Consider the following 12,556-nt stretch of genomic DNA (forward strand, 5'->3'; position numbering starts at 1 on the left):
CATTTGAACATTTCACATACCATCTACAATATCGAATCCCCGGTATAAATTTTTTCAATTAACATCCGAATAAAAATTGGCTCGTCGTCAACAAAGTAAGAAAAATAGTATATTTAAAAGATCTTAACTTCAAAGTCGAACGTTTAGTCATCACTACATAGTATAAGTATAAAACAAAGTCGCTTTCTCTGTCCCTATATCTGTCCTTATGTATGCTGAAATCTTTAAAACTACGCAACGGATTTTGATGCGGTTTTTTTAAATAGATAGTGATTGAAGAGGAAGGTTTATATGTATAATAACATCCATTAAATAGTGGAGAAATCAATAATAAATTACAGTTTCCGAAGCGAAGCGAGGGCGGGTCGCTAGTAGAAATATAAAATATACAAAGACATGAACAATACACGTGTAGTTTTAAAGAAAATTAAACTATGTTCTCTCTTGTATAGAGCTCTGAAGGAGTCGGGCTATGAATCTGATTCTACTCTTATATTCCGCCGTCGCGAGGAAACGGACGCTCCGCTCTCTCCAGCGGAGAGGAGGGCCGCGTATCGTGACCTGCAGGCCGGCGGGGAGCCACCCCTACGCGGATTCCGATCTCCTGCCCCGCCACGTCAAGGTAAGCATAGCCTAGACAAAGGTCCTGTTTCACTTTTATTTTTAATAAAGTGTGATGAACGAGAAGTCTATCCCTTGTCAGAAGTAAAGACACGACATCTTTATCTCTTGAACTTCAACGATTGTGAAACAGGTCCTTAATGTATACATTGAAATTTAAATCAGGTGGTAGATATAATATAAAATATGCTGGTAATTTTTTTTAAATCGTCATGAACTTTACGGAGTTAGTTTTAATAAAAGTTTTAGTTTGATAAAATTATTTCAATAACCGTTAGCTTTATGGTTAACTTTGTTGCCTATAATAATTTTTCGGCAGAGCTTACTCTAAATTTTTCGTTATTTCCTATTTGTAAAATTAAAATCTAAAACTAGCATCTTTGATATAACGAATGATTGTGAGTAATGCCATAATGTTATATCTGCTGAATAAAGCAATAAAATTATCAATAAGTTTCTTTTTTTTTGCAAAATCTTACCTAATTATAACCGCTTTTGTTTTAAGCCGTTCATTGTGATTATGATACTTTGACACTACTTGTAACATTATAGAGAACTTAATGAACGGTTTGATACATATCAAAGAAATGCGCTTTAAAATGGTTGAAGATTCATAATAACCCGCATGGTATTTCTAATTTTGGATATCGGTGTCGGATATTAATAACATCCGACTATAGCCTACGTTGGCTAATCGGTGGCGTTGTCAATGGGGCTCTGTAAAGCCCCCTAGCAAATTTGAGTCTGGGAAGGTCAATCTAGTCAAGGTTATTACTGCGCAATGCGTTAGGCATGGATTACATGCGCGTGCTATTGTCGGACGTCGCATCTCAAGGCCGTGTCAATGTGACAATAACAACACAGTTCAATCGAACACGCTATTGTAGTTTACACTGACGTACACGCAGGGTGAGTATAAACTCAACAAGTTCTATGCATGTTACTATTTATCTCAGTAACTCGGTTCTGGGTCTACAGCTGGCTGTGTGTAAGGTACAGTACTGCATGAAAATTAGTTGACTCCAAAATTAAACAAGCACCTATATGCCTTTGAAGGCACGTATCTATATTTTAATGAGTTATCAGCACTTTCGTAGGCACATTAGAAACATCAAAACTGCTTTTGAAGCTATCGTACACGTTTTATGGACACAAGAATCACGTTTTAATTAATTAATTTGCAAGAAAAGACTTACTACTGAACGAAGTTCAATTTTCACAGACGAAACGGAAATTGAATACATACCTATTTCTCCAACGTTGACGAAGATCAGAGTTCACAAGAAAACGCCACAAATACATGAGGTAGTTTGTTATCCTGTGACATCCATTCAAACTGATTTTCAAACCAAATATAAAAAAGGTGCGACGTCGTTACTGAACTTCAATATCGTTAGCGAGATAGCAGATGATCCACCAACACCACCACGAAGAATTTCATCCAAAAACAGCAGAACACTTAAATTCATAACGTCAAACAGACCTTCATCTATGTCACCGAAGAGAGCGTCAACAATTCCAATGAAATCAAATGTTGATTTTTTAAAAGACAAAATAAGTCATAAACTGACGAGACAAAATACTCAAATAATTTCTTCGAATGTGAGTAAAGCCACTGATCAAAAGACTTATAAAGCACGATTGATGTCCACGTCAGCACCACCTTCTATAAATAGAAATCATGTTCCTGCTTGTTCATCGAAATCAGTTAAAAATGTATCTGATAAAAAAACATTATGCACAAGCAGTTTTGGTTCTTCGCGAAGAATTTTAGTCCCCACAGAATATTCAAATGCAGCGTACGCTAGATACAGCCAGCCTCAACGATCTATTATAATTGAAGGCGGGGCTGGAAGAAAAACACCTATATCGAACGTTTTAGACAAAATGACTTCATTAGACAGATTGTGGAGTGCCGAAAAACGCAATGAAAAAATTGACGTACATAAAGTCAGCAAATCAGTAGCAAAGAATAGTAGCACAATGAATACAAATAGAAATTATACACAGCGATCAATTCCTGGAAATAATTCAAAATCTCCTACAAGTGTTACTCACAAAAGCAGAGACATGATTCGTACAGCAGAAAAAGTCCAAAGATTAAAACTTTCAAGCCAAAATACTAAATCGACTCCTTGCTTAGCTGTTAGAAGTGACGCAAAATTTTTGAAACCAAGTTCATTACAAACATCACAAAAAATATCTAAGTCATCAACTAATATTCCACAAAGTTCTAAAAAGCAAACTCAAGTGAGAACCGCCGTTGTAACAAATTTAAAAAAGAAAAAGTCACTTGAAAGTATTGTAGTGAGGCCCAAAATTGTGCCTTGCCATGAGACTTGCAACAAAAAGTCAAGGGATTTAAGTAAAATTAATAAAAAGAACTCTAAATTAAAAACGTTTAAAAAAACAAATACATCAGGGACTGAGTCGGATAATGGAAATCAATTTGGAGATAACTTGAATAACATGTCAAACATGAGTTCTGTAGAATATTTAAACAATAAGCAACTCATTGCAAAGGAAATAAAACAATCACATGATGCGGTTACTTCCGACTCATTTTTTCAGCATCTCTTTCTAGGAAGATCGCATGCTAAAAGTTTGTCTCAAAGTTTGCTTGAACCAAATACTACAGTGAGACAAAAAGCGAAAATGTTTCAAACATTACCTATTGAAAACGATACACCAAAATCCTTAAATTCATATTTAATTCACAGAAAGCCGGTTTCACTATCTCGTTTCAAAGTATGGGATAGATATCCAAGTCCAAAACGCCCTGAAAGCCCACGATCTATATCATGGCCCGGACGATTGTACAATGATGTACGAAAATGCGATAGTCTGAATATTAATGAAAATTTTGGTTCGACTTCTTCTTTAGCAACCGTTCGAAGCAAAAGTGAACCACCCATCAACAAAATATTCTTTTCACAAACGTCTCGCCCAAAATCACCTAAAGTAGTATTTTATAAAAAAAATAAGACTGAACAATCATCTAACAGATCATCAACTTCACCAAATAGACTATTTTTTTCCCAAGCCATTAGACCCATTTCACCTAAATTCATCCCTCCTAATAAAAGTACACAAACAACGTCGAATGGTTTTTTATCGAATTCAGTACATACGGAAACTGAATTAAGCAGTGGCCCTGTAAAGTTTGGAGAAATTGAAACAGTAGTCTCAGATAAATGTCCTTCTACTATTTTCTTTTCTCAAACATCTAGACCGGTATCTCCAAAAATACAACGGAAAGCGGATCCATCACTTAGTCATAGTAGAAGTCACTCTACATCACCTATTTCTTTGCGATCTCCATCTTATCGTCGAATCCATAGCGTTCGATCACAAATCAATAAAAATAGTTCTGACTTATCTAACAGCTTAATACGAACAAGAAGTGCTGGTGATGCCGATAAAAATAAATTCCAAGAAAAAATTTACTTCAGAACAAAAAGCGATAACATCCGTCATGTTGATGATCCAGATTATGATGAGTACCTTCGAGATGTCGAAAATACTAAGGCTAGATCTGAACGCTTTAGAGAACTGAATAGATATTACACATATTTAGAAAGAGTCGCAGAATTAGAGAAAACAACTTCAACTAGTGATTTACGCCACAGGAAAAGAGATGAAGAAATTATTGATTTTGATCGGTGGAAAAAAATTCGGGCAATTGAGAGGGCTGAAGAAGAATTAAATAATTTATATCACAAATTAAAAATTGCTCAAACCGAAAAAGATTTCTTATTTTATCCCAGAGATTTAAAAGACTATCGCTGGAACTACGATCGTGAAAGGGGTTTACGAGTTAAAGAAAGATCTGTAGAAGATCTAAAAGACCATTTTCAACATATTAGCAATACTGATTCTCTAGATTTAGATCAGGTGGTTTCTAAAGATACATACAAACCGTTATGGCGCGGAAGTAGCGTAGCTGAAACTGCTTTTTATATAAACAAAAAAAGTGACAGTGATAAAAAAGATAGATCCACTCTTAAACCCGTTATTACTTTAAAAAATGACTGCTCATTCGCCGAGCTTCGTAAGAAAATTGGACTAGGTAATCGTTTATGGAGCAGTTTATCAATGGACCAAGTAAATGCTTTAAAAAGTCAGCTTAATGCCATATACAGTAAAGAACTGGAGTCAAAAATTAACAGGGACAATGAATCAAAATACACCATTGATGTAAATAGTAACTATAGAACAGAAAATCAAGATCTGCGCGTCAGGCGTAATTCGTTGATTACACCCAATAATATTCCCGAAGAACAAAACCCAACGAAACTAATGAAGTCGGATTCCTTAGCAGCAATTCCATGTCCAGTTACATCAGTCAAGGAATTGAAAAATAACGTAAATAAAATACAGATGAATTTAAGTGAAAATGAGAAGAAAAAGATTTCTCAAACATTAAGTAAAGAATTGTTGGATAGAATAAATAAATTTGAAATCGAAATGCCTGTTGCAGTTCAACAAGAAACTGAGTTGAAATTATCAAACCAAACCGCTACTTTAAATAATGATGATATTTTAAACGACAGTAAAGAAATAAGCAAATTTAACTATCAGCCAAAAGAAAACGAAACTGAAACGGTTGATAGAAAAGACAAAAAAGAAGTTCAGAACACATCTGCAAGTGAAACAGAAACAGCTAGTTCAGATAATTCGAGTAAAACAGTCATATACCGTGGACCCAGTAAAGAAGTTTTAAAAAAAGTACAATATTTTGAGTCTGTTAAGAATATTTCCAATAAACCTAATACTGTATTTCATGCTCGAGAAGGTTCCGATGAAAAAGTTCAATTAGACAGTGATGTTTCTCAAATGGTGCAAGAGCCCTCATCACAAAAACATAAAATTGTTCAGTCACGTTCTTGTTCAAATATTAAAGAATTCTTTGGCGAAACAGAGCAAAATAATTTTTTATCCTTACCTATGAAACCTGAAATAAATTCACGAACAACATCACCACACTCAGTATTAGACTTCACGGACCGGCATACGCCTGACACGCTATTTTCTAGTGATGAGACGATATGGCGTAGTCGAAGCCCTTCGCCCGACCCGGAACGATATTGGCGCGCATACCTCAATCTGGCACGCGCGGGTGAAGTACGTCGTCTCGCTAGACGTTTCGACTCACCCTCCATAACCGGTTCTGTGTTGCGTAGACATCGCAGTGATCCTGAAATTGCGCGGAATGTTCTCAATAAAGGTTGGCCTTCTTTTGAGAGGATCTCTACTCGGAAACATATGTCTAGGGCCATTCTCCCGGTGGCTCGTGTTCCTCTACGAACAGCGAATCGATTTATGCCTCACATTGATATTATATCAAAATTAGCAGCATTGCGAAGACGTGCTGCTCCCAGATCGAGATCAGCTGAAGAAGCCTTAGAATGTCGACCAGGAGAAGTAAACCGAATTCGGCGCAGATTCGAAGCAATGTCTCTTTTGGGACAACTTTATGCTTCAGCGCCTGATGTAAGTGAATTGCATGACATTGCTCCGTACCTGGCGGGCACATGGATAGCACATCGTTTTCCTAAGCCTAGCGACAACAACAGGTCCATAAAAGATCCGTATAGTTTAGTTCATGGATGCACAACCCCAATAAAAAAAGATGTCAAATTAGTAGCTCACACAGATTCGATTAAACTGAGCTCAATTTTAAAACATGATACACTACCGGTAAAAGAATTTGATCCATCACTACATCGTCCTGTTAGCCGATATGAACCACCAAGAGCGCCTCCTCGCCCTCCACCAGCTTCGTGGCCTCAACGGTTTTCAGCCTACGGGAGTCAACCTCGTCATTCTGTTACATTTCAAGGTTAACTTCAATTTAAATTATTTTAAAATCATCTGTTTCATTTTGGAGCAACTTTTACGAAAGCTTTCCTTGTTAAAGATTTATTGATTATCGTTAAGGTGTGTTACGTTTACGTTGCGTGCTTACCTAACATTGCATGTCTCAAAATCGTCAACGTAAAGACTTGGGATCGCAACCTATATTCTTGGTCGATTGATTACTTTAATTTCATAAAAATAGAATTATTATTATTATTACCTGATTAATCATTTAGACAAATCTGATATTACAATATTTGGATAAAGTATTTAAAAATAACATATTCATATGGTTGAGCATAATACGACCACCGTCCTGTATACATAGTAATGTCTTGAGGATAGGAGATAAATCTTTAACATCCACCGTTTAGTTACTTTTATTACTTTTATTTTCATTATGCTTTGGTAGAAACAGACTCAGCGCCCGAGCCACCGCGGAGAACACAACATGGGAGCTATTCAGATGCAGGCAAGTATCGAATAATTTCAACTATAAAAATTGATAACTAGTTTTAATTTAAACTTCATATAGACTCAACAATAATTAACCCATGAAAATAAAAGAAAAAAAAAACTAACCTAGTTTTAGTTGTTAAATAACATTTCATTCTCCGTAACGTTATAACGTGTACGAACAAACTTGTAAGATTTAAATGAATTACCTACCAGTACTATTTGTGCGAATAAAAACCAACAATAGCCTTTGTTCAAGATACTCAGTTACCACTGGCCGCAGACAAATTTATTAAAACTCAAACCGTTGCCTACCACGTACGTACGTTTATAACAAGGAAGATAAATAACTTTTAAAAATAATATGGAGGTGTATTAAAGTTAAAAACAATCCTTATTTATTTGGAATCATTATCTTTGTTCGTATCTTATAATAATGTACTGTCCGTCCGCGATTTACGTCATTCACCTTGATTGTGTGGCTAAAACTTGTCGGTCCAGTATTTTTTCCGAATATAAACAGTTCGGCCAGCTTTTTGTTCATGTGCAGAAGGATTTGTTCTGAATAAGTAGTGCAATGGTTGATCAAATTATTTTATTTTACGTCCGTAATATCATCATATTGAAAATATTTCTTAAAATATATTGAAAGTTTATCAATCATTGTTGGTTGATATCACAGCGTTATCTACTTTATCATACCTTTAGTAAAATATCATTTAGATACTGCGTTAAGTGTCAGTGACATGATTTTGTGTTGAAGTAAAATGAGTGCTGCGAACGAAATAAATAACAACCGTGGTAGAACTGGTTCATACAGTGACGTTACCTATGAAGACGACGGATTTTTTAGTGATGTTCCCGGTTCAGGATCTTTATCAAGATCCCTTTTAGCTTTAAACGTGTACGTCAAAAATAATTTACTTTTCAATGAAGATGGTAGCAATGAAATAGAAGACGTCGCATATTTTTCAAAAGAAAGCAGTCCTAACAAATCAATCGTAAAATATGATGTGGACAGCTCAAGCAATGGTGAACAAAATTCTAAAATTTCGCAGGAAACTAGAGGCCAAATTAAATCAACGTCTGTTTTTTCTTCTAAAGTTTTAAGCGAACCTGTAAAACATGAATATAATATAAATACGCAAACTGACGATTACAAAAGTATACGATTACAAGATTTTCAAATAGCATCTGATTTAAATTGTACCTCTGATCACGATCCTGAAGAGAATTCCATACCAAATTCAACGACAGTAACTGAAAATGACCCAGAAACAGACAAACGACATTCTCGTACGGTAACTAATACTGTAGTACGTATCGAATATAGCGATATTCGTCAAAACGACGCATCTTCAAATAATTCCTTTGTTGTATCACCTCGGGAATGCAATGGCGGAATGCTGTCTAATGTTGTAACAAAAGCGATAACATTAATAACACAAAACGGTGATGAAAACGTAGAAAATAAACATAACGATGCTCGCGGAGATTACAAGAGCATAAAACCGCTAGAGAACGATGACTGTTTATCCTTTGATAAAGGTAATGACAGAATTTATACGAATCTAGATTATAATTACGTTAATGATTTAAATAAGGAAAAGCAAAAAAATAAATCGTTTGAATATGAAGAAAATGACACAGAAAAACAAAACTCTCAAGAAGATGCACAGATGTTATTTAAATCAAAATCCTATGATAACTTGGAATTCAAAAACGAAGAAGAAACTAATACAATGGTGGTTCAACGTCACAAGCCATTTAGCTTGAAGAAGCAGGATAATCGCCATACGCTACATGAATTTTCAGAATGGGGAAACAGAACAACTACATATCCTGACGTCTACGCTCCATTACCATATAGTGAGTATGATTAAAAAGAAAGTTTTACCTTCAATGTTTACTCTCTAAACTGAAAAACAGCAGTGTCCGTTAAACAACAGTTTGTCAGTAAATATTACAATTAAAAACAAAAGTTTTACTTTCAATTCTTATTCTCTAAACTGAGAAACAGCAGTGCAACAGTTTATTTAACGGACATTGGTGCTTTATAAACACTGATTTATAATATAGATAACCGCGAAATTTTAAAACTACTGGTGTTTACAGTACTGTGGATGGAGATAGCGAATTTTTTTTATGAAAAATACAAAACATAGTGGGCGATGACTGTTCATGCCGAGTAATAAAAAAAACTTTTATTACTTTAATATTATTGGTGGTAGGACCTCTTGTGAGTCCGCACAGGTAGTTACCACCACCATACCTATTTCTGCAGTGAAGCAGTAATGCGTTTCGGTTTAAAGGGTGTGGAAGCAGTTGTAACTATACTGATACCTTAGAACTCATATCTCAAGGTGGGTGGCGGCATATACGTTGCATTCGTCTATGGGCTCCGATAACCACTCAACACCAGGTGGACTGAGAACTCGTCCACAAAGATAAGAAAAAAAAATTACATTACATGCACAGAGCATGGCTACGTTCAGAATTTTACTGATACGTCATAAAAAATGTTTTATCTGTGAGCGCAAGTTACTATTCCAAATGTCGACAACTTAACAAGCACGTGCGTTTGAGGGAAAGTGATGGCTCGTTGGCGGGAGATGTAGGCTTTCGAGTCGATAGGATCCGAGTCGAGTGCATCCGTTAGAAGTCGTTGACGACAGTCGCGTCGACTGGCTGACAGATCGATCGCGTTGTGCTTTACCATTATGGGAATATTGAAACAGATAAAGAGAATAACCAATCAAGGTTCGTAGGTTGTCATTATCTCGATGAAATAAGTTACGTATAAGTTATGTTTACTTTTCTTTCTTTTATTAATATAATAAATCAAATCGAAACGGTTTAGGTAGTGCTTGACTAACTCTCATACTAATAATTCAACTCGTTTTTTTTTTTATATTCGAGTAAAACCGTAAAAATAATATAAATTTGGCTGGTCTTAATAAAAACATGTCTTCGTCACATAGAGCTTTGAACACTTAAAGAGTCGCAGTTAATTAGAAAAAATCAAACTTGCCCTCGGCTAGAAAGAACTATAATGCAGATCTATAATTATGTTTGAATTCCCAGTGACCTAAAGGACAAGACTTTATTGATAACATTGCATTCGTAACTAGCGATGCAACTATACCAGACTTAAAATCCCACCAGTTTTTCACCAAAGAAATGATAATATGTCAAATCAAATCAAATCAAAATCAAAAAATTTTTTATTCAACATAAATGAAAGTACATACTTGTTGAACGTCAAAAAGAACTACCGCCAATTTTTTTTTATTGCATATATGGGTGGACGAGCTCACAGCCCACCTGGTGTTAAGTGGTTCAATTCATTCAATTAACAAAAACTAGCCTCCGTCCTGAGAAGAACTGGCAAGAAACTCAGCGGACATGTCTTTTTTCTTCTTTTTTTTAATATTTGATTATTTTTTTAATATTAATTTTTACAATGAGTATTATAACGTAACAATTATTGCAATATTTAAATGCCCGGAGCAAGCAACTCATTCCCACTAAATTAAATCTTCTAGATAATCATTGACTTTATAGTAAGCATGTACCTTTAGAATCTAGAAATAGATATATGCACACGAGTGACTTCACGATGAAAAAATATCGTATTTAATATGAAAACAAAATTAATTTTCGCAACTATAGGGAGGGTGTATTATAAGCTCGTAAGCATAGGTACCACCGCCCTGCTTGTAATGTACAATACAATAAACGAGTACACATATGATAATAATGCTTCCAGGCTTAAAGGGTGAACCAGTCGGTATCTATTATAATTGGGACATCGATTTCATGCCTCAAATTGGGTCTTAGCGCGAGCTCCTCTTTCTATGAAGTGCATTAAAAAGAAACTAGTGGTCCCTCTATAGTCGAAATTCGACTATAATTAATTGAAATTATAAGTTTGAATATTATGGTTCTTTTGTCAAAGACTATTTATTATACTTCTATACCGTACTCACAGATTTCGCCAAGACTACACACACTAGACAAATAACGTTATAGACAAACAATATTAATCTATTCTCAATTTGACCACAAAGTTTCAACAATGACAAAAGTTTGACAATAAACACTGAGTATATGTGTTGACTCAAATACATGGCAGTGTGTGTAATGTTTTCTTTATTGATTTAATGTATCTTTTAAGCATTATTTTAAAAAAAAATTAGCATTGTGCACTTCTTCTCTATATTCTTTATAAGTGTGGAAAATTTCATACTCTTCCGTCCGCGCAATTTTCATAAAAAGGGATACAAAGTTTTTGCTTCACGTATTAATATATAGATATACTATACTATGTCTACATACTATGTACTATAACTATGTATATACGATGTCTTATAATAGGTTTTTAGGCTGAGTAACAACGAACCCTTTAGTACATTGAGTAATGGAATTTAAAAATATTAGCTTCGACAAATTACGTCATGCCTAAGTGACACGTTGTGAAATAGCCGTTGAGGCTGTGAAGAAATCCAAGTATCGAAGTGTCTTGCTTAATTACCGTAATTCGAGACTTGATCGTGGAGTTTAAGTAACAAAGTTATTTGATTTTAACAATTTGGCAATCCACTGACAATCCTGTATAGTTTACGATGTATCTGTTTGATCTACGTACACTGTTTTACTTTGACTAAACTCATTTTTATGTTTTAAATCCTATGATGTTTTAAAAGGCGTACCATTGCCCGTTCTACACAAGGATTTTATCTTTTGGTTATCAGTAATACATAGCTCAAAAATGACTCAGTTTTTTTATTTATTTATTTCACTGTGGCAACACAGTTATTGTTTTCATATTTCATCTGGTGCAGGTATCGACTACGAGACTCTACTATACTAGTTCTAACCACATAATGAACAAAATCAAATAATATTCAAGTTCCCATAGATCCATTTATATGTCTGTCATTACCCTAGTACGGCCCACTGAGCGTGTTAAATACATGCTCAGAATACATAGTGTGAGAAAGTTGACTTTTTGTACGCTGTATTTTAAGAGAATTATTTACGTAGTCACGTGCATTCATTTGTATTCACATTCCTTAAGAATATAATAAAATTTTTCGGAAGACAATGACTTCGTCCATCTTGTGCACTGTGTCGCATTGTTAAGTCCATTAATGAAAGTAATGATTTGCATACGGTTAGATATAATTAATTGGAAAAAATAGCTTTCCCGCTATCGACGCCAAAAAACAACTTTGTTTTCTTATTTTAATTTATGTTATTTAATTTTCATATTATGTAATTTGAATAAATTGTTACCTTCATTAAAATAATGTTTAATACTTCGATTCATGTAAATTTGTAATATTTCAATTATAATATTATTGTGTTATTTTATAAAACCGCTTTCTGATGTGTGTATGGGTTAGCAGTTATCATATAATCAAGCTGTGCCCAAAAAATACAAGTCATGGTGTTACGGCAACAGCTGCGTTGCCATGGTACTTTCACTTTTATGGAAATAAATGCCAATAACAGACAAATGTTGATTCGACACTATTAAACGACTAATATCTACATTTTCTTCTACGCATTGGATTAAAATAAGCTACCAAGAGCCCCAGGTCATTCAACTTTATGT

At 34.7% G+C, this 12,556-nt stretch overlaps 1 protein-coding gene across 10 annotated transcripts in view; it reads left to right on the top strand.

Annotated features, from left to right (window-relative positions):
* The window catches only part of CAP (c-Cbl-associated protein), a 158,206-nt gene that overhangs the window by 134,539 nt on the left and 11,111 nt on the right, over positions 1-12,556 (top strand). For 7 of the 10 annotated variants that reach the window (XM_062669947.1, XM_038012694.2, XM_062669949.1 and 4 more), the window contains 2 exon segments: positions 453-622; positions 6,893-6,952. In XM_062669947.1, the coding sequence (XP_062525931.1) occupies positions 453-622; positions 6,893-6,952 (230 nt within the window). 10 annotated transcript variants of the gene reach the window in all.

The sequence above is a fragment of the Bombyx mori genome, chromosome 9, assembly GCF_030269925.1.
Source record: "Bombyx mori chromosome 9, ASM3026992v2".
NCBI classification, from domain to species: Eukaryota; Metazoa; Arthropoda; class Insecta; order Lepidoptera; family Bombycidae; genus Bombyx; species Bombyx mori.